Below are 22,649 nucleotides of genomic sequence, written 5' to 3' on the forward strand. Positions count from 1 at the left end.
AGCTCGATAGCTAGCCGGGAGCTCGAGGGTTACTGATGCGGCCGAGAACGGCACAACTCCCAGCACATCATTTTCAGATCACCGTGGACTTTCGCTGCTCGGGTTAAACGTAATATATAAGTCACTTAGACAACCTAAAAATGTTATTGTTGGGCTTTTTTCAGTGTTTTATTTGTTCGTAAGTAAATCGGTTTGGCTGAGATTAAAGTTATTAGATTAGATAAAATAAAACTTTATTAATCCCCCGGGTGGGTTCCTCCTTGGTTTCTACACAGCTGACTAAACGTCAAACAGAAAACTGATTAAACAGAAGTATGAGACGGTCGAGAATTTGTGTCCTGTTATATTTTAGATAGCAAGGAGCAGACGGCTGAATTTATTAAACTCCACCGAGACAGCGGTGACGCTAATCAGAAGGCTAGACCGTCCAATTTCACAGCTGTTTACTTCCGGCCTACCCTACCTTCTGAGGACCCGGCCCACGTAGACCGCGAAGGCCGGGTCCCTAGGAGGATGCAGCCCATGAATTTGGACACGACCAGTGACACCATGGACAGACAAAGGGAACACAGAAACAAACACACTAACACATAGCAAACAAACCTAAACAAAAGACAAAGCAGAATAAACAAGAATATAGAAGAATATAAAGAAACACAAAACACCGAGTCCTCAGACTCAGGACCATGACACTATAAATAACACCTCGGTGTGTAAATTGCCTTAATTGCTAATTTACTGTTAATAGTTAATATTTATTATTATTATCTGAAAAAGAAAACCATAAGAATCTAAAATCTAAAACAAGATGCTAAAACAGGACCAACTTTCTCTAAATGCAATCACACAGAGCTCAGATGAGTAGAGAGTGAACAGGCAGGTGTGTTTTCCACAGCAGGTGTGTGTTTGCACAACTGAAGGTTTGCAGGTTGAACACTGGAGAAGATCAGAGACAGAAGAAGGCTGGATTAAGTTGATAAACTACAAGGGTGATTCTCTGCAGTCAGGCTAGTTTCCTCCGTGTGCTGTAACTGTGTGGCAGTGAGTGGATGAACAGTCGGTCCTCTTATGTGCAGCTATTTGAGGATGGAGAACAAATGTGCCAACCTGAGCTGACTGGAGCAGGTGAGGAAGATGACTAACACATCCCACTGAGAAGGAAGAGCTGTGGAGCTGTGACAGACTGTGGCAACATCAATGAAAAAAGGCAAAAATCTAATAATTATTTTATTACAGTCCTGATATCAGACCTCTGTTTGTTTGTTTATTAGAAGCTCAGATATTAACCCTCTAAAGCCTGAATCATAAATAAAATGAAAACTTTTTAAAAGCTGGTGTGTTTTTGAACCTTCTGAAAAAAAAGATTTTTTCACATGAGGTGGAAAAAATCTTTTTTAGCTGCATCTGGCATTTTTGTACAATTTGTTGCTCAGTTTATCTTCAAATAAAAACATAAGGTTTTTTTTAACACATTAAACTTTGAGTTTCCTTTCAAAATGTTCAAAAATCTTTTAGAAAACTGGTAAAAATATCTTTGAGAAATCGTTGAAGGCTCGTTGACTGATGTCAGCCATGTTGGATGTCTCAGCTGAGGGCTCTGCATGAATTGCTGATCCCCGCTGGTTAATCTGTGCACTGCATGTGTGTCTGCATACATCAGGTTCTTTAACGTGAGCAGAAAAGGCCAAGCAACAAACTTTGTTAAAGAAGATGAAAAGAAACTTGATGAATGTTGGTCGAATATTCTTCTGTCAGAGGAGACAAAGATAAATTTGTTCACATTCAGTCAGACAGTTCAGTGAGTCTGTAGTTGTGATACTGAAGCGTGGAGGCAGGACACGACAAAAAAGATAAAACTATGACCTGCAAAGTGTGTCAGTAACTAAGCAACAGAGCACCTTTGTATATCATAGAGAAAAGTAGGAACGCAAAACAGGAAAGAAACTTAAATGTTTGCAGTGGACAGGAAATGTGAACACGTCACACGACTGCTGTGGTCAAAGCTACAGGAGCTGTTTGAGGTTGGTGTAAAAGGAAGGAAGCACAGAGAGGTGATAGAAGGAGGAGCTGAATATAAACTCTGGTCTTATCTACATTAAGTGCAGCTTCTCTTTGTTCTGCATTTATTATCAATGCAAAGTCGAACACTTTGAGATTAGATGCAGATCAGCGTGCAGGGCTGGACGTGAGGATGGGGCACTCTTTGCTCTGTTTGCTGGGGTTATTCTGTGAGTACAATACACACCTTTACTGTTTGAATGGCAGTGATGAAGGAAAATGTTTCTCACTGGTGACAATTACAGTGTATCACTGCTTTAACCTGTTTACCTGACAACTTCAACACAGCAGACTAGATTTTTTTTCATGTTCCAGCCTGTTTCACAGCTAAAAGAAACACATAAATTTGATGATAACTGTACCACGTGAAGATTTAAAAACCCTCAGTTTATATATTTATTGTGATTTTGTCAGTTGTATAATGTCTGATGATGTTTCATTCCTTATTTTAGTGCTCAGTACAGTCATACATGGAAACACTGAAGGTGAGAAACTGTTTTTTCTTCCATTTATATCATACGTGTTGATCTTAACTAGTATTTAGCTTCTCCTGTGTTGCTCTAAATGACGTCGTCTGTGTTATATTTTGTATCATAAACCAAACATTTCATTGATTTATTGGTTAAAATGTTAATATAACCATGTTAAGTGTGTGAGCACTCAAGCACACACCCACGATACAAACTGTATATTTACTGAAGAGCTGTGGCTTCATACATGTGGATTTTCTTTTCATGTTTATCTGATCTGAAAATATCAACAGTGTGTGTCGTGCAGATTATCTCACTGAGTTTTGCTGTTGGCATGTATGTTGTTTCCTATAGTGGGATTTTTTGGATTCATTTTTGGATTATACATTTTTTATTAAATTTTATTACATTTATTATTTTATCAATAATTTTATTGCTGTTTTTGTCTTCTTAGTGGATTTTGTATTTATCTAACTCCTCTGGTCTGTTAGTGGGGACTGACTGAGGATCAGTGAAGGGGGTGAAACACAGCGAGGGTGTAAAGAACTTCATGTTCTGGGACCATCAAACATCTTTTTCTGTGAGAGACAAACAATGAGACAATTATAACAATAATAATAGTTTAATATTTAATGACTGAAACAAAATGGTTTGCTATGCTGAGGTATGAGCTGCAGATGTGAGCAGCACATTTTCTGTCCAGTCACTGACTGGGCGATCAGACCTCTGTACTGGTTGTTTGTGGCTCTGTAGACATGTGACCTAGAAGCACGGCTACAGTCATCAACATCATCATGACCTATGAAGCAATAATTACATGTGTGTGAACAAATGTGTGAGCCATGTCTCCTAATTTTTTAAAGAGGATTTTTTAGGCCTTTTATCTTTTATTGGATAGAGACAATGTAGGGGTGCAGCTGGGACTTGAACCTGGCCATACTGCTCACCCACTCAGCTGAATTTTTAATGATATAATGGTTCCTGAATAAAAATACAAACAGAGATTTTGTCATGGTCCTGGGTCATTTTGATCCAGCGTTTTGTGTTTCCTGAAGTTTGGTGTATATTCAGCCCTACCTGTGTCTGTCCTCGGTGCTTTGTTCATGTCCCCGTGTTATGTAAAACAGTCTGTGTGTTTCCTGTTTTACTTTGTAGGGTTGTGTCTCGTTATGTCCATTAGTTCCAGCTGTGTCCCCGCCTGTCTGCCATTACCCGATTACCGTGTGTGTGTATATATAGTGGGTGTCGGTCTGTGTTCGCTGTCGGCTCGTCTGTGTTTCATGGTGTCCTGTTCCTCGTCCCTCTGCCTCTCACCCCGTTCGTATGATCTCCAGTTTGTTATTTAGCTATCCCAGTTTTAGTTTTGTTCTGTAAATTCTCTCCCCTCACTGCCTGTTTTTGCCACTCCACCACTTGTAAATAAACCTCACTCGAATCACCAGTCGCTGTCTGCATTTTGGGTCCTCCTTTTCCTCCACACCACACGGCTCACCCCGCCAGCCGTGACAGTTAGTGATGGGATTTCCGGCTCTTTTTAGAGATCCGACTCTTTCGGCTCGACTCACTAAAAAGAGCCGGCTCTTTCGGCTCCGAACCAGCTCTTCAGGTTGCTTTAATTATTTAATCATTAACAATAATATAAAATTATGCAGAAAAGGAATTACTAATGTAAAAAAAGTGGTTTTATTTATATATGTTTATATATGGCCCCTAGAGACAAAGCACGTACAAACTCTAAAGCATATACAAACTCCAAAAAGCACGTACAAACTCCAAAACACATTTCTAGCGTTTACTGAACTTCCAAAACAGAGCTACCCAGATCACTTAAATTACACAATTGAAAACATGTGTGTATTGTTTGTGTATTTATAGACAAGCACTCATATTTATTCAAATAATTAAAAAAAAAAAGTTCATTTACCTGTTACTACCACACACCAAATCTGGTTGTTGATACTTCCTGGCTTGTGTAGCCACTAGGTAACAAAAGCTCAACACTGGGCCCAAGAAACCTGGAGCACTTCTGTTGTCTTTTGTACGTGTTTTGGAGTTTGTACGTGCTTCTGAGTTTTTACGTGTTTTGGAGTTTGTACGTGCTTCTGAGTTTTTACGTGTTTTGGAGTTTTTACGCGTTTTGGAGTTTGTACATGCTTTGGAGTTTGTACGTGTTTTGGAGTTTGTACGTGCTTTGTCTCTAAGGTCCACCATAAATATACTTTATTTATTCACTCCACATAAAAAGTAATAAATAAATCATATAATACAAAAAACAACTATTTACATTTTAAACTTTTAACTATTTAAATTTTCAGCTTTTTCCTTTTAAACAAATTTAACGTGAAACAACACAAAACACTGCAAACCACAACACAATTAAATATAAATTAAAATATTAAAACAAAAAGAAGATGCACATTCTCTGTCATATGGGCCTGTATGATTTCTGAATCCTTTATCATCTGCAACTGAAAATAGCGGATGATTACTATACCTTTCTAATGTGACGTTGTTGTCCCTCGTTCTCTTTCTCTCTGGCTCTGTTCCTGTGCTACTGCGAGTGTAACTAACGCCCCTCCCCCCTCTGCCCAGCGCAAAGTACAGGTCGCGCGTGCGGAGTTTAGCGGAAAAAAGGGCGAGAGAGAGGGTGAGAGAGAAAAAAACCAAAAAAAACCTCACGGCTCCCAATAAGGAGCCGGCTCGCGTCGTTCACTTCAAAGAGCCAGCTCTAAGAGCCATTCCGTTCGCGAACGACCCATCACTAGTGACAGTACGAGCCGACCAAACATGGACCCAGCAGCATCCGCACCTTCCCAGGAGTTTCGGGATGAATTGATTGACTCCGTTTCGAGGTTGGTTAATCTGTGGCTTGTAGTGATGGGATTTCCGGCTCGTTTTAGAGATCCGACTCTTTCGGCTCGGCTCACTAAAAAGAGCCGGCTCTTTCGGCTCCGAACCGGCTCTTCAGGTTGTTTTGTTGCTTTAATTATTTAATCATTAACAATAATATAAAATTATGCAGAAAAGGAATTACTAATGTAAAAAAAAGTGGTTTTATTTATATATGTTTATATATGGCCCCTAGAGACAAAGCACGTACAAACTCTAAAGCATATACAAACTCCAAAACACATTTCTAGCTTTTACTGAACTTCCAAAACAGAGCTACCCAGATCACTTAAATTACACAATTGAAAGCATGTCTGTATTGTTTGTGTATTTATAGACAAGCACTCATATTTATTCAAATAATTTAAAGTTCATTTACCTGTTACTACCACACACCAAATCCGGTTGTTGATACTTCCTGGCTTGTGTAGCCACTAGGTAACAAAAGCTCAACACTGCGCCCTAGAAACCTGGAGCACTTCTGTTGTCTTTTGTACGTGATTCTGAGTTTGTACGTGTTTTGGAGTTTGTACATGCTTCTGAGTTTTTACGTGTTTTGGAGTTTGTACGTGCTTCTGAGTTTTTACGTGTTTTGGAGTTTGTACGTGCTTCTGAGTTTTTACATGTTTTGGAGTTTTTACACGTTTTGGAGTTTGTACATGCTTAGGAGTTTGTACGTGTTTTGGAGTTTGTACGTGCTTTGTCTCTAAGGTCCACCATAAATATACTTTATTTATTCACTCCACATAAAATGTAATAAATAAATCATATAATACAAAAAACAACTATTTACATTTTAAACTTTTAACTATTTAAATTTTCAGCTTTTTCCTTTTAAACAAATTTAACGTGAAACAACACAAAAAACTGCAAACCACAACACAATTAAATATAAATTAAAATATTAAAACAAAAAGAAGATGCACATTCTCTGTCATATGGGCCTGCATGATTTCTGAATCCTTTATCATCTGCAACTGAAAATAGCGGATGATTACTATACCTTTCTAATGTGACGTTGTTGTCCCTCGCTCTCTTTCTCTCTGGCTCTGTTCCTGTGCTACTGCGAGTGTAACTAACGCCCCTCCCCCCTCTGCCCAGCGCAAAGTACAGGCCGCGCATGCGGAGTTTAGCGGAAAAAAGGGCGAGAGAGAGGGTGAGAGAAAGAAAAAAAAAAAAAAAAACCTCACGGCTCCCAATAAGGAGCCGGCTCGTGTCGTTCACTTCAAAGAGCCGGCTCTAAGAGCCATTTCGTTCGCGAACGACCCATCACTAGTTAGCTGCCCAGCAGCCACTAGCTCAGTTAGCCACTCAGTCGTCGCCTCCATCACATTCAGCCTCACAATCCATAGCCCAGTCAATAGCTCAGTTGGTAGAAGACTCATCAGCCATACCATCAGCTCAGCCACCTATTCAGCCATCATCTTCACCAACTCCTCTGGTACAGCAAGCCATAACAGTTCAACCCATAAAGGACAGTTCAACAACTTCTTATTCCAAGCAGAGAGACAAACCTAATGACTATGAAAACGTTCCTCAAGAGCTGGCCAGTTCTGAGACTGAGACGCACTCCAGGGCCTCCCCAGAGGCCGGGTTTCAGTCCCCAGCAGACTCTGGACCCCTGGAGGTAAAGAAGCCAGCTGAGGACTGCACCCGGCTGTCGCTGCCTGAGCTGAGTCAATGCTCGGTGCAGCTGCAGTCAGCTTTGTGTTTGCCAGAGGCCACCGTGCCTGCTGTTTCTGATCTGTTCCTGCCAGAGGCCCGTGCGCCTGCTGGTTCTGATCTGTGCCCGCCAGAGGTCCCCGCGCCTGCTGGTTCTGTTCTGCGCCCGCCAGAGGTCCCCGCGCCTGCTGGTTCTGTTCTGCGCCCGCAAGAGGTCTCCGCGCCTGCTGGTTCTGTTCTGTGCCTGCCAGGGTCCTGAGACTGTTCTCGCTGGAGGGCCCGAGGAGCCCGTCCAGCCTCCTGTCTCGTCCGCTGGAGGGCCCGAGGAGCCCGTCCGGCCTCCTGTCTCGTCCGCTGGAGGGCCCGAGGATCCCGTCCAGCCCCAAGACTCGTCAGCTGGAGGTTCAGGAGAACCCAGCCAGCTTCCTGCCTCGTCAGCTGGAGGGCCTGAGGAGCCCGTCCAGTCTTCTGCCTCGTCAGCTGGAGGGCCCGAGGAGCCCATCCAGCCGCCTGCCTCGTCAGCTGGAGGGCCCGAGGAGCCCGTCCAGCCGCCTGCCTCGTCAGCTGGAGGGCCCGAGGAGCCCGTCCAGCCCCAAGACTCGTCAGCTGGAGGGCCCGAGGAGCCCGTCCAGCCGCCTGCCTCGTCAGCTGGAGGGCCCGAGGAGCCCGTCCAGCCCCAAGACTCGTCAGCTGGAGGTTCAGGAGAACCCAGCCGGCTTCCTGCCTCGTCAGCTGGAGGGCCCGAGGAGCCCGTCCAGCCGCCAGCTGCAGCCTCATCATCCTCGCCGGCTGCCGCTCCATCCACGCCGCCGGCAGCAACAGCATCTTCATCCACGCTGCCGGCAGCAACAGCAGCTTCATCCACACCGCCGGCAGCAGCAGCGGCTTCATCCTTGCCAGCTGCAGCCTCCGTGTCTTCACCCTCGCCAGCTTCACCCACACCGTCGCCTGGTCCAGCTCCGGCTTCACCCACGCCGTCGCCTGGTCCAGCTCTGGCTTCACCCACGCCGTCGCCTGGTCCAGCCTCTGCATCCGCCTCGCCTGGTGCTGCGGGGGCCACGCCACCTTCAGGTCCCAAACTGCCGCCTCGACATCGGCGGTCATCTGCCAGGCCGCTTGTTGGGCGTCATCGTCGATATGGACGACCTCCCAAACGCCGCCATTGCCGTCCGCACGGTCGGCCGCCTGAACTGTTTCCCCGTCGCCACCGCTGCCGTGTGCACGGTCGGCCCCCTGAACTGTTTCCACTTCGCCGCCGCTGCCGTGTGCACGGTCGGCCCCCTGAACTGTTTCCACTTCGCCGCCGCTGCCTTCCGCGCGGTCGGCTTTTGGATCTGTGTCGCCAACGTAGCCGGCCTCAGAAGATGTATTGTCCTGGACTTCTGAGTTGTCAGCCTCCGGGCCGGCCTCCTGAACTGTGTTTTGTTCTTGGACTCCAGCATGTGTGTTTTTGTTTTGGGCGATTCCCTTGGTTCGCTGGAGCTTGTTTTTGTTCGGTGTTTTTGCCACTCCACCACTTCTAAATAAACCTCACTCGAATCACCAGTCGCTGTCTGCATTTTGGGTCCTCCTTTTCCTCCACACGGCTCACCCCGCCAGCCGTGACAGATTTGTCATGTTTGTCACGGACTACGGCCCTTTGGTGTTAAATTCTGATACTAAATACACACGCAAATTAAAAAAGTGTTAATAATTGACCCAAACATTCAATTAAATAGCTCAATATTATTTTATATGTAGATGGAAGTAACAGTGAATGATGTTTTTGATGATGCAGTGTTTGCTCACTTTGCCTTTTTACTGGAAACCACTCCAACCTTTTATATATATATATATATATATATATATATATATATATATATATATATATATATGAATCAGAGGATAAATGTTTGAAATGACTTTCAAACTGTTTAAAACAGCTGTTTTAAAATTATTGATCTGAACAGAAAGGTGAACATAAAACAATCATTCCAGATTTCTGCATCTGATTTTATTCTGTTAGGATTTCAAGCTGCAAACTTCTTACTCTGGTTAATCAGCCTTTTCTTAGATCAGCCAGCAGGAGGAGTTTCAGCCACAGGGATTATAAAATGTTTTCAACAGGATCGTTGTGAAACTGCAGCACAGCTGGTCTCAGATATTCACTGGTGAGACAATCACTCTCAGATGTGAGATTCAGGGAGGTGAAGGAAAGGTGTGGAAATATGAATGGACAGCACCCAACACAAACAGCCCTCCAACATTCAGTGAATACAGGATCAGCAGAGTTTCAGTGTCCCACAGTGGAGACTACAAATGTCGGGGTAGCAGTGACTATCTCTTAACAGGATGGAGTGATGCCTTCAGACTGACAGTTTCATGTAAATTGGTTTACGATTCAAACTGAAGTTTCCTGTTTTGTGTTTTAAACTCAACATCAAGAAACAATTCAGACCCTCCAAGAAACTCACTGTGCAAACAGACCCACAGCTGAGTCCACTGTGACTCTACAATGATTCATTTAAAAGGGAATGTAAAGAGATGACAGTTTTAATGAATAAATAACAAATCAGGTGCCTCTGTTGTGTAGTTTTGAACTAAGACAGATCGCCTGTGTGAGATTATAAACTTGTGTTTGGTGCCAGTCAGAGCCACACTGAGAGCAGAAAGCACAATCACAGCAGTTCTTCAGTCTGTTTGTCTTTCAGTGAGGTCACATTAAAACCACCAGGACACAGTTTGTGAAATTTGGGGGAGCAAAGCCAAAGAAAGAAGCCATTTCATTTCACTGTGTGTAGCCAGTCTGGCCTCACACTGTTGCTTCAAACTGTGTTGTGTCAACGAGGAGATGAGTCAGCTGTTGCTTTGCCTGCTGAGTTTATTCTCCAACAATGTTTAAATAAAAATAAATTCAGTTCAGCAACTTTATGTGATTGGGCTTCTACATGCACAGCTTTAAAAGAAGCAGTGTCTTTGAATACATCAACCAAGATTTGAACCATTTTAGCACTTTTACTGTGCTTAACCTCTCTGTAACCAGGATCATTAGCATAATCTCATCTCTCCCCAGCAGGGCCTCCTTCAAAACTACAGGAAGTGACGTGTGGGAAGGTCACAAAGAAAATGAAATCTTTCAAATATAAAATAAATAAATACACAAAATAACTAGATACATATGTATGACTTGGGTATAAAAAATAATGACAAAACCAAATAACAGAGGATGGATTCTCTGTGAAATATAAATAAAAGCCTTCTAATGCACGTCTTACATGTGGATGCAGGTCATAGAAGCCGAACCAAAGAGCAGAAAATGGCCTCAGTTCATTACAGACACATTACCACAGTAATCTTTCTCATTACAAAGTTTTCCTTTCAGGAAGCACTCAGGCGGACGGAAAACAAATATTTTATGTTGAGTCTAATGTATCACATTCCCCAGTCTTCAGTGTTTGGTTCATCCTTCACTGGTGTGTCTAAACAATGCCACAGTTTGATACCTCAGACAAACAGGCTCTAAGTGGCTGAATACAATAATATAAGTAGAGCATATCCATTTACCCAGAGTCACTGACTGAAAATCTTCAGATCTGTTTACGTATGATTGATTGTTTCTATGCATTTCTAATGAATCATCTGCATATTTATATAATTTTCCTCCTTTTTCATAACAGCATATAGACCCAGGGCCACACTGACAGCAGGAACAACAATCATACCAGTAGGGGGCAGTGTGACACTGACCTGCTCTGTGCAGAGCTCTGATGGATGGAAATATGAGTGGTTCAGACGAACCCAAAGAACCTCTGAAGTTAAAATCAGAGATCAACAAAACAGAGATATCAGAGTATCTGAAGGAGGAATCTACCGCTGCAGAGGAACAAGAGGAAACCCAGTTTACTACACTGATAGAAGTGATGATGTCACCATTGAGATAACCTGTGAGTTCAGTCACTTAGTTTGAAATATACATTCACTCATGATTATCAAACATACAATGTTAAGTTTTCTGTGTTGATTTCATGTTTCTATTTGTATCTCAACTGTTAATATGTGTAAACAGTTTCCAATAAAGTTGTTGTAAAACAACAACCCAACTGGCCTCAGATATTCAGAGGTGAGACGATCACTCTGACATGTGAGGTGCAGGAAGGAGGTGAAACCACTGAGTGGGAGTATGAATGGAGAGGACCCAGGACACCCACACTGTGGACACACTATAATGATGTGACATTCAGAGTTTCTGAGTCCAGCAGTGGAGACTACATGTGTAAGAGGCGACGCAGAGATGACTCATATTCTTCAACAGAGTGGAGTGAAGCCTTCACATTGTCAGGATCAAGTAAGTCATGTTTGTTGTGTGATCTCCATTTGACAAATGTCATAATGGTTCAGCACAGGATGAATTCAATGGTCTACAAAGCATGTTACATTGTTAGTCAGACAAAGAGCTGCAGCTGATAGTAGCCTCATTGTAGACAGTTTGTCACCACTTTGTGTCATGAACTTTCAGCTGGTATAGAGACGCCAATGCTGACCTGCTTCTCCATCACCTGAGGACAATGATGACATAAATAAACAGGATAAGAAGTATATTCTTCAGACTCCCCCAACAAATAACAACTCTACAACTTCTTTAAAAAAAAATAAAAGTAATTCTGACCGATCATCTCATCAAATACTGCCGTATGTTAAAATTAAATGGAAGATAAGATAAGATAAGATAACCTTTATTAGTCCCACACGTGGGAAATTTGTTTTGTCACAGCAGGAAGTGGACAGATCAAAAGTTATGAAGCAAAAATTAGAATACAATAAGAATAAATACAGTACACAACTGTACAGACTAGAATAAATAAAATACTTTATACAGTAGAATAAAATAGAATAAAATATACAATAAGAAAAAAATAGAATACAAATGCTATATACAACTGAGTAAAAATACAACGAAACACACAGATATGACTGGGTTTAAAACAAAGGTTTTTGATTTTATTTCTATTAAACTCATTGATTTGCTTTTTAACCCTGAAGTCATTTTATGAAAGCAAATCAGACTCATCCTAACTTCTTCCTTAAAATGCCTGTACGGTTTTTACTAAGCTAACTACCTCCACCATATTTTGTATTTTAACTGATGAAACTGTGTCGTACTCAGGCTTGGACATCTGATTGCTGCCTTTTATAAGCTTTATTGCACAAGCATAAGCTAACACCAGTACAGTAACCGTGCCTTTACAGAAGCCAGTTAATCAACTGAAAGACACAAAATAAAACAACCATACAACATTAACAAAGCAACACTATTAATGACAGTACAGTTTAGTAATAGTCATATTTATAGCTTTAACATGTTATTTAGTCAACACAGGAACTCACCAGCTCGGCTTCATCAGTCATAACAGCAATATCAATGAAAAGAAGGTAGGATCTATGAGCGGCTGTTAACACGTACCATCCCAGGCTTACATAAATCACTCCGTCTTAAATAAATTTTTCATTTAAAGCAAATATGGGTCTGGCTGATAGTAAATCACAACAAAATAAATCGACATGTTAGAAATATGGGAAAGAAACACACACCTCCCACCTGGGCTACGTGTCAGACTAAGTAGGCCACAATAACCAGGAGCAGTAAACACTAATATAGAAAAGAAAAACCCTTATAACCATGTTTTAAACAGGTTGGGCCTGGTCCCCACACCAAAGAGTCCCCAATCCGCAAGTATTTCTTGGGTACTCAGGGGAATGAACCACATCCCTCTTGCTCCTCTACTGGCAGTAACACCACCAACCTCCTTACATCCCTGTGGAGAATGGTGGAATGACATGGTTCCCTGTCCTTCGACTACAACAAATCCTTACTTTGACGTCCCGAACAACACCCCGGTGATCTGGATCTGCCTCCTCCACGCGGCCCAGCTTGAAACGGCCCCTAAGTGTGTTCTGATATGCCACCCAGAACACACTTAGGGGCCACCCAGACAAGGTCCCCAACAGAGACATTTCTCGCTGGGGCATGGCATTTTTGCCGAACAAACAGGTGCGGCCCGGCCAACTGGCTCCAGCGTCTCCAAAACTTGTCCACTTCCACCTGGACTGCACGTAGACGACTGAATGGGTAGGCAGGGAACTCAAAATGCATGTTGTCGCCTCTGGGTCCTGCCTGACCCAACAACAAAGAGTTTGGTGTCAAAACATCTACAATTTCTTCCTGAACTTGAGCTCTGGCCCCAATATATGGAGGACCACAACAGCCACGCGCATCGAAATAAAAAATCCTGTGCTTAATTAATGAATTGTAGAATAAAATCTGCATTTGTAAATTCATTTTTGAATTCCAATTTAATAAACTGATTTTTAAAATGCTTTTTAAGTCTTCATTTCAAAAATCTTTTTCGAATTGCACTTTAATAAACTTCATTTCAAAAACCTTTTTTGAATTGCACTTTAATAAACTGCATTTCAAAAACCTTTTTCGAATTGCACTTTAATAAACTTCATTTCAAAAACCTTTTTTGAATTGCACTTTAATAAACTGCATTTCAAAAACCTTTTTCGAATTGCACTTTAATAAACTTCATTTCAAAAACCTTTTTCGAATTGCACTTTAATAAACTTCATTTCAAAAACCTTTTTTGAATTGCACTTTAATAAACTTCATTTCAAAAACCTTTTTCGAATTGCACTTTAATAAACTTCATTTCAAAAACCTTTTTTGAATTGCACTTTAATAAACTGCATTTCAAAAACCTTTTTCGAATTGCACTTTAATAAACTTCATTTCAAAAACCTTTTTCGAATTGCACTTTAATAAACTTCATTTCAAAAACCTTTTTTGAATTGCACTTTAATAAACTGCATTTCAAAAACCTTTTTCGAATTGCACTTTAATAAACTTCATTTCAAAAACCTTTTTCGAATTGCACTTTAATAAACTGCATTTCAAAATCCATTTCCCTTTCCTGTTCGCTCAGGGATTAACATGTGGATTAGCATTTGGATTAGCAGTTGGATTAACAACTTCATTTTAAAAAACCTGCTGCTATTCAAATTAGTCACACCGTGGGATGTAAGGAGCTCTCTGATTGGTTGGTCAGACACAGGCTGTCTGCCAGCCTGGATGTTTCTAGCTCATAGCTTCGCCCTGCTAAGAAGCCTGTGTGCTTGTACAAAGGCCGTTCGGCCTCGGGATTTACACTCGGCTCGACACGGATATGTGAAGAATGAAGGGACCCTGCAGCAAAGGGAGAGCCCAACCTCTGGCTGAGTGCCTGTTTACAAAGTCTGACCACCTGTGAAGGTAACGTGCAAACGTGGCTAACGGTAGCATCACCGCACGTAGCCCCATTATTTTAAGGTCATTTTAGCTTATGAAAGTTTTACGTCGAGGCTGTACGAGCTAGCTACGTGTTTTGTAAGCTGCTGTGCTCTTCACAAATAAAGCTGGAAGCAGCTCAAACTATTAGAACCAGCACTGAGGCCTGTTACATTTATACAGTGTTAGAGCAACGGCTGCAGCCTACAGCCTTTAAACTAGCGATTAAAATACTGACAGTAAACTCGTCAGTCCAGATGTTACCACATTACTTTGTGATACTTGTGAGTTAAAACAACTGAAACAGGCTGATTAAAATAACAGCTTTCAGTTCTCTCATTCAGCATATAAAGACTGGAGATCACACTACTGATTTCAGTTCATTTAATATGTGAGTGCAGATTCATTCAACTGGACATAAACGATGATCAAAGGTTGTATATATGATGAATTCATCAAATCCCAGCCTCTAACACAGTGCGCTGAATCTTAGCTTTGAATGTCCAGTATATTCTAATCAGTGCAATCTAAGCATTCACAGAACCTACAGTATCTACACCTGTGTGGCAAATGTGTGGTAAAGCTACAGATAATGAAATGTAATTATTAATACAATATACATCATGAGAAACGAAAGCTGAAATTGATTCAGTTTAGTACTTTTCTCTGTATGCTCTGTGATCATAAAGGCCTTAAATCCTGTGATATATATATACTGTAAATGATTTTCACAGAGGTCTTAAAGTACTTAAATCACTGCTGATAGTCTGGTTGTTTATACTTTCACATTTTTGTGTCTGTAGGGCTGTTTGATGACGATTTGGACTCCTCTGGGAGATGAGGACACACCCACACCTGTTCCATACTGCAGCCATTGATGGTGTTACGGCTCTGAGTCAGCTTTGGGCCATCAGACGCACACACTGGAAAACCAGCACCTGGACTTGCAGGAGAGACGGCCTCAGTGATGATGGACTCTGCATCGTCTATTTTACCTCCTAATCTATTTCTCTTTAACACACAATTAAAATCTTAGTGAGGAAGTCTCTAACTTGTACACATTTGTACTTTTACTTGTTTTATTAGTTATTTTTAAGAAGAGTAAAGTTATTCACAAAGTTTTTATTCTTCTGTATTTATTGTTTTGTATCATGTACCACAGTCATACTGAACTATACAGACCTGGTGAATTGGAGAAAAAAAAAAATCATATATGAATGAATCATTCAGCTTCAGCAGTATTTCTATTCATCTTATGAATTCCAGTCTAATGTCAATTCACTGTTTGAGTTCAGTCTTGGTCTTAAACTCCAGAGAATACCACCTGGTTCAATTTTTTCATCTGATTATTGGGAAAACAGTTTTCTTCTGAGAGATGCTGCTAGAGCTGAAATAGAGCCCAAAGAAACAACAAAGTTTAGTCCCTCTGGATTTTCCATGGAAAATTGTTTTATCACTCACTCAGGTGACTTCTCCAGTGTCACGGATGAGTGATGAAAATATCTCCCACTGGAAACCATTGTGTCCAGTTAAAGTCAACCGACTTTTTCAAGGAGAGTTGTTAGATGCTGTGCTCATGAGGACAATGGGTTTTAAACTTGCAGCACAACACAAAGCTGAAATACTGGATCAACGATCAAAACAGATTGAGCAGAATTAGGTCAAAATGTAATATCCTCATATGATGACACATCACACATGATCCAGCATTGTTCTAAGAATGCAAACTTTCTTATTGGAAGTTTCCACAGCTGCCAGAAAGGGACAGATTTCTGGCTGGTCTTAATGAGTGGTCGTTGCTCTCTTGTTTTCTCTGGAATTGCTGCACGGAGGATGTAACACCCATGATAAGCGCTGAGGTGTGTGTCCTTGTCAGAAATGAGCAATGCTCAGCTTCCAGGTAAGGAGAAGTCGAACCAGAAGATATTCAAATGCATCTCTCCACAGCTGCTGATGAATTCTACAAAAAACAAAGTTTGTTAAAAACATTTGCAGGTGAATCACCACTGATTTATCACTGACATCCATTTACTCAAAAATTACTGACAAGTGGACAACTAGAATATATAGTTTATAATTTCAACATTGTACTGTAAAAAATGGAACTTTATATGACAAATGTGGTGTGGTGCTTGTAGAATTTTTAACAAGGACCCTACAAAACTTTACAGTACTCATGCTGCCACACTTCTGATTGCTAGGTGTGCAGTTCCTGCTTTAAATGCATTCACTTTTAAGATTAAGAAATCTAAGTGATAAGAGGCCAGAAATGTTTGAACTTGCTTATGAACGTAAATCACTGAGGCCGTCTCTCCTGCATGAAGTCCAGGTGCTGGTTTTCCAGTGTGTGCGTCTGATGGCCCAAAGCTGACTCAGAGCCGTAACACCATCAATGGCTGCAGTATGGAACAGGTGTGGGTGTGTCCTCATCTCCCAGAGGAGTCCAAATCGTCATCAAACAGCCCTACAGACACAAAAACATGTGAAAATATAAACAACCAGACTATCAGCAGTGATTTAAGTACTTTAAGACCTCTGTGAAAATCATTTACAGTATATATCACAGGATTTAAGGCCTTTATAATCACAGAGAATACAGAGAAAAGTACTAAACTGAATCAATTTCAGCTTTCGTTTCTCATGATGTATATTGTATTAATAATTACATTTCATTATCTGTAGCTTTACCACACATTTGCCACACAGGTGTAGATACTGTAGGTTCTGTGAATGCTTAGATTGCACTGATTAGAATATACTGGACATTCAAAGCTAAGATTCAGCGCACTGTGTTAGAGGCTGGGATTTGATGAATTCATCATATATACAACCTTTGATCATCGTTTATGTCCAGTTGAGAATGAATCTGTGCACTCACATATTAAATGAACTGAAATCAGTAGTGTGATCTCCAGTCTTTATATGCTGAATGAGAGAACTGAAAGCTGTTATTTTAATCAGCCTGTTTCAGTTGTTTTAACTCACAAGTATCACAAAGTAATGTGGTAACATCTGGACTGACGAGTTTACTGTCAGTATTTTAATCGCTAGTTTAAAGGCTGTAGGCTGCAGCCGTTGCTCTAACACTGTATAAATGTAACAGGCCTCAGTGCTGGTTCTAATAGTTTGAGCTGCTTCCAGCTTTATTTGTGAAGAGCACAGCAGCTTACAAAACACGTAGCTAGCTCGTACAGCTGCGACGTAAAACTTTCATAAGCTAAAATGACCTTAAAATAATGGGGCTACTTGCGGTGATGCTACCGTTAGCCACGTTAGCACGTTACCTTCACAGGTGGTCAGACTTTGTAAACAGGCACTCAGCCAGAGGTTGGGCTCTCCCTTTGCTGCAGGGTCCCTTCATTCTTCACATATCCGTGTCGAGCCGAGTGTAAATCCCGAGGCCGAACGGCCTTTGTACAAGCACACAGGCTTCTTAGCAGGGCGAAGCTATGAGCTAGAAACATCCAGGCTGGCAGACAGCCTGTGTCTGACCAACCAATCAGAGAGCTCCTTACATCCCACGGTGTGACTAATTTGAATAGCAGCAGGTTTTTTAAAATGAAGTTGTTAATCCAACTGCTAATCCAAATGCTAATCCACATGTTAATCCCTGAGCGAACAGGAAAGGGAAATGGATTTTGAAATGCAGTTTATTAAAGTGCAATTCGAAAAAGGTTTTTGAAATGCAGTTTATTAAAGTGCAATTCGAAAAAGGTTTTTGAAATGCAGTTTATTAAAGTGCAATTCGAAAAAGGTTTTTGAAATGCAGTTTATTAAAGTGCAATTCGAAAAAGGTTTTTGGAATGAAGTTTATTAAAGTGCAATTCGAAAAAGGTTTTTGAAATGAAGTTTATTAAAGTGCAATTCGAAAAAGGTTTTTGAAATGAAGTTTATTAAAGTGAAATTCGAAAAAGGTTTTTGAAATGCAGTTTATTAAAGTGCAATTCAAAAAAGGTTTTTGAAATGAAGTTTATTAAAGTGCAATTCGAAAAAGGTTTTTGAAATGAAGTTTATTAAAGTGCAATTCGAAAAAGGTTTTTGAAATGCAGTTTATTAAAGTGCAATTCGAAAAAGGTTTTTGAAATGAAGTTTATTAAAGTGCAATTCGAAAAAGGTTTTTGAAATGAAGACTTAAAAAGCATTTTAAAAATCAGTTTATTAAATTGGAATTCAAAAATGAATTTACAAATGCAGATTTTATTCTACAATTCATTAATTAAGCACAGGATTTTTTATTTCGATGCGCATGGCTCTTGTGGTCCTCCATACCAATAGGCCTCTCATTGGTGAGGTTGGCCGCCAAATAGAGGAGGGTTTGGAATTCCAAAGCAGTCAAGTTTCCCTTCTCACCAACGTTACTCAACGCCGTTTTCAACACGCGAACAGCTGCCTCTGCTGCTCCATTCCGGTGTGGGGAGTCCGCTGGACTAAACTCCCACATCCAGTCAGACCCAACTACGGCTGCCTTTCTTTGGATCTCTTCTTTGTCGATACTCGCAAGGAAATCATAGAGCTCCTTCAGTGCAGGTTTAGCTCCCACAAAATTGGTCCCCTGGTCAGACCAGAGTTTCTTGGGGTGACCCCTCAGGGCAGTAAACCGCTGGTATGCCTTCAGAAAGCCCTCAGTTGACAGATCTTCAACTATGTCTGCATGAACTGCTCTTGAGGCCACACAGCTAAAAACCACGCCCCAGACTTTCTTCTTCACTCGTCGCCTTACTGAGTCTCTGACAAAATATGGACCAAACAAGTCCAAAGTAGCGTACTCGAAAGGGGCTGCTGGCGCAGTGCATACAGGAGGATGATCACTCATCACCTGAGTGCATAGCTTGGCCCTGCACTTTCTGCAATGTATGCTCGAATCAATCACCTTCCGTGCGATCCTGGAACCTTGAACTACCCAGCCCCTCTTCCTCATCCGAAGAAGGGTGGCAGAAACACCTTCATGGTTGACATGATGGGCGTCCTCAGCAAGGAGAGAGCTTAACCGACACTTGTAGGGGATCAATGGGACCCCGGACCTCTCCTCCACAACAGATTGAATGTGCCATAGCACATCAAGAGCCCCGTTGTTTTATCCTTGCGCACAACCAGGCGGTTGAGCGTTGTCGTAGGGAAAGTCACACCTTCTTGGGCAGCGAGGCATAAGTCCTGAAACGCCTCTACCCACTCCTGAGTTGTGGGCACTGCCTCCCGCTTTAATCCTACAGCAGTTCGACCCCTGCCAGATAACCAAAAGTGCAAAGCTCTGTGGACATAAGCTATGACCCCACAGAGCTTGGCTAGAGAATTGAACCGTGAAAGATCTACTTGATTTATCAAGGCTGAACCCCAGTACTCCTTGATCCTGCAGACATTAGAAGCAACAGAAGGAGACCCCTTAGTCTCAAAAGACGTAACCTTGTTGCTGAATGGTAAAAGCTCTGGACTTACTCGGCTGCCGACCACGGCTTTGACGCTATCAAAACCATCTGGAGTAGTCTGCACCCTTTCCTGTGACCTTGTTAAGATGGCAGAAAAAGCATTTCTTTGGAGTTGACTGACGACTACTCTAGTCCCAGAGGCCACCTCTGCAGCCAACTTTATGGGCCATTCCTCTACTGGCTTGGTTAGGAACATGGGACCGGTCTGCCATGAAGAGTCCTCACCAAGCTGCTCAGGGGAACATCCTCTTGTGACCAGGTCAGCCACGTTGAACTGGCCAGGAAGCCACCACCAGTCGGTCACAGGCCCGGCCTTCTGTATCTCTCCCACTCGATTGGCAAAGAAGGTCTGGAATTTTACTGGATCAGCAATACTGTCCACCCGGTGGAAGAGCCTGCACTCCGGGGGAACCTGTGGGTTCCGCTAACGCTTGGAGGGTCCCCCAGTTACTCTTCCAGTGCCAGTAGCTCCTCCTGCATCAAGTGTGATGATCACACTGAGATCAGGGACCGACCTACCTGAGAAACCTAAGATCTATTATTGAGCTCCATCCATCTTCTTAACCCATTATCCAGGGTTGTGACCTATAAAGTAGTGATGGGATTTCCGGCTCTTTTTAGAGATCCGGCTCTTTCGGCTCGGCTCACTAAAAAGAGCCGGCTCTTTCGGCTCCGAACCGGCTCTTGAGGTTGTTTTGTTGCTTTAATTAATTTATTATTAACAATAATATAAAATTATGCACAAAAGGAATTTCTAATGTTAAAAAAAGTGGTTTTATTTATATATGTTTATATATGGCCCCTAGAGACAAAGCACGTACAAACTCTAAAGCATATACAAACTCCAAAAGGCACGTACAAACTCCAAAACACATTTCTAGCGTTAACTGAACTTCCAAAACAGAGCTACCCAGATCACTTAAATTACACAATTGAAAGCATGTGTGTATTGTTTGTGTATTTATAGACAAGCACTCATATTTATTCAAATAATTAAAAAACTTCCTGGCTTGTGTAGCCTCTAGGTAACAAAAGCTCAACACTGCGCCTAGCATCCTGGAGCACTTCTGTTGTCTTTTGTACGTGCTTCTGAGTTTTTACGTGTTTTGGAGTTTGTACATGCTTCGGGGTTTGTAAGTGTGTCTGAGGGTTTTTTACGCGTTTTGGAGTTTTTACGCGTTTTGGAGTTTGTACATGCTTAGAAGTTTGTACGTGTTTTGGAGTTTGTACATGCTTCTGAGTTTTTACGTGTTTTGGAGTTTGTACGTGCTTTGTCTCTAAGGGCCACCATAAATATACTTTATTTATTCACTCCACATAAAATGTAATAAATAAATCATACAATACAAAAAACAACTATTTACATTTTAAACTTTTAACTATTAAAATTTTCAGCTTTTTCCTTTTAAACAAATTTAACGTGAAACAACACAAAACACTGCAAACCACAACACAATTAAATATAAATTAAAATATTAAAACAAAAAGAAGATGCACATTCTCTGTCATATGGGCCTGCATGATTTCTGAATCCTTTATCATCTGCAACTGAAAATAGTGGATGATTACTATACCTTTCTAATGTGACCTTGTTGTTCCTCGCTCTCTTTCTCTCTGGCTCTGTTCCTGTGCTACTGCGAGTGTAACAAACACCCCTCCCCCCTCTGCCCAGCGCAAAGTACAGGCCGCGCGTGCGGAGTTTAGCGGAAAAAGGGTGAGAGAGAGGGTGAGAGAAAGAAAAAAAAACAAAACCTCACGGCTCCCAATAAGGAGCCGGCTCGCGTTGTTCACTTCAAAGAACCGGCTCTAAGAGCCATTTCGTTCGCAAACGACCCATCACTACTATAAAGCGCTTACTGAATTTAAAATAATAACTACAAATTGCATATTTTTAAATGATTATTGATCTTTTACTTTAATATAAATCTTTAATCTGTATTTAATATATAACAACGTTTGTCATGAAGCAACTGATAATCTAATGTTTGTCTTTCCTGTAACATCAACAGCAAGTAAACCCAGAGCCACACTGACAGCACAAAGTTCAATCATACCAGCAGGGGGCAGTGTGACACTGAGCTGCTCTGTGGAGGGCTCTGCTGGCTGGAAGTTTGACTGGTTCAGACGTGATTCAGTCTCTTTTAAAGCTCAGCTCATGAGAGGAAATGAAGCAAACAGAGTTATTAGTGTCTCACAAGGAGGTCTGTACCACTGCAGAGGAGGGAGAGGAGATCCAGTTTACTACACAGAGGACAGCAGTGACGTCACAGTTGTGGAGACTTGTGAGTTGAAATTTTATAAAGTTTATAGTTTACATAGTTTATATTTCTACCAAACTGAGATCACATAATAACATGTGATCTATGCTAAAACGTTAGCTAGCAACTGTGAGTTTGTTAACCTTTAAATGAGGGAAACTCCGAGTTTTCTGTTCCAGAAAGAGACTAACTTACACTCTTAGTCTGAACTGAACTATGGCAGGTTTTCTTCAACAAACTCTTGATTTTCTCTCTGACTCTTCCCCTCCTGCTGCACCAGTAACCAGTGACTGACACTCAGTTTAATTTCTTCATTCATAAAGTCACTTTCAAAGCTCAGAGTGGAGCCAGTTCATCTACACAAGGTGATTCACTTCAAGTTACATGAGGGCAGCAGCGTTATCATCATTGTTAAGGGCCACAGGGGAGGATCCACAATAACAAACAATTCCTGCAAATATATTTAAAGTTCAGGAGCACTCTGTCCACCTGCCAGATTGGATCTCTTATTCAAATTTCAAGAAACATGACCAATATTTATGTTTATTACTCTCTTTCAGTCCCAGTGTTCTTACAGTTCACATTT

The 22,649-nt window shown here is 41.5% G+C and overlaps 1 protein-coding gene and 2 long non-coding RNA genes across 3 annotated transcripts in view; 2 read left to right on the forward strand and 1 right to left on the reverse strand.

Annotated features, from left to right (window-relative positions):
• Window positions 1–22,649, forward strand: part of LOC146522274 (basement membrane-specific heparan sulfate proteoglycan core protein-like) — a 276,185-nt gene that overhangs the window by 75,840 nt on the left and 177,696 nt on the right. The window contains exon 7 of the mRNA XM_085154129.1: window positions 21,815–22,087. Within this exon, the coding sequence (XP_085010255.1) occupies window positions 21,815–22,087 (273 nt within the window). The remainder of the gene's footprint in view (window positions 1–21,814; window positions 22,088–22,649) is intronic.
• On the forward strand, window positions 13,887–15,596 carry LOC146522277 (uncharacterized). Its single transcript, XR_014873051.1, has 2 exons — window positions 13,887–14,367; window positions 15,186–15,596. It is a non-coding gene; the product is annotated as an uncharacterized LOC146522277 (long non-coding RNA).
• LOC146522278 (uncharacterized) lies at window positions 16,033–18,145 on the reverse strand. Its single transcript, XR_014873044.1, has 2 exons — window positions 17,667–18,145; window positions 16,033–16,846 (listed from the first exon to the last, which is right to left on the reverse strand). It is a non-coding gene; the product is annotated as an uncharacterized LOC146522278 (long non-coding RNA).

Source organism: Neolamprologus multifasciatus, chromosome 3 (assembly GCF_963576455.1).
Source record: "Neolamprologus multifasciatus chromosome 3, fNeoMul1.2, whole genome shotgun sequence".
Lineage (NCBI taxonomy): Eukaryota > Metazoa > Chordata > Actinopteri > Cichliformes > Cichlidae > Neolamprologus > Neolamprologus multifasciatus.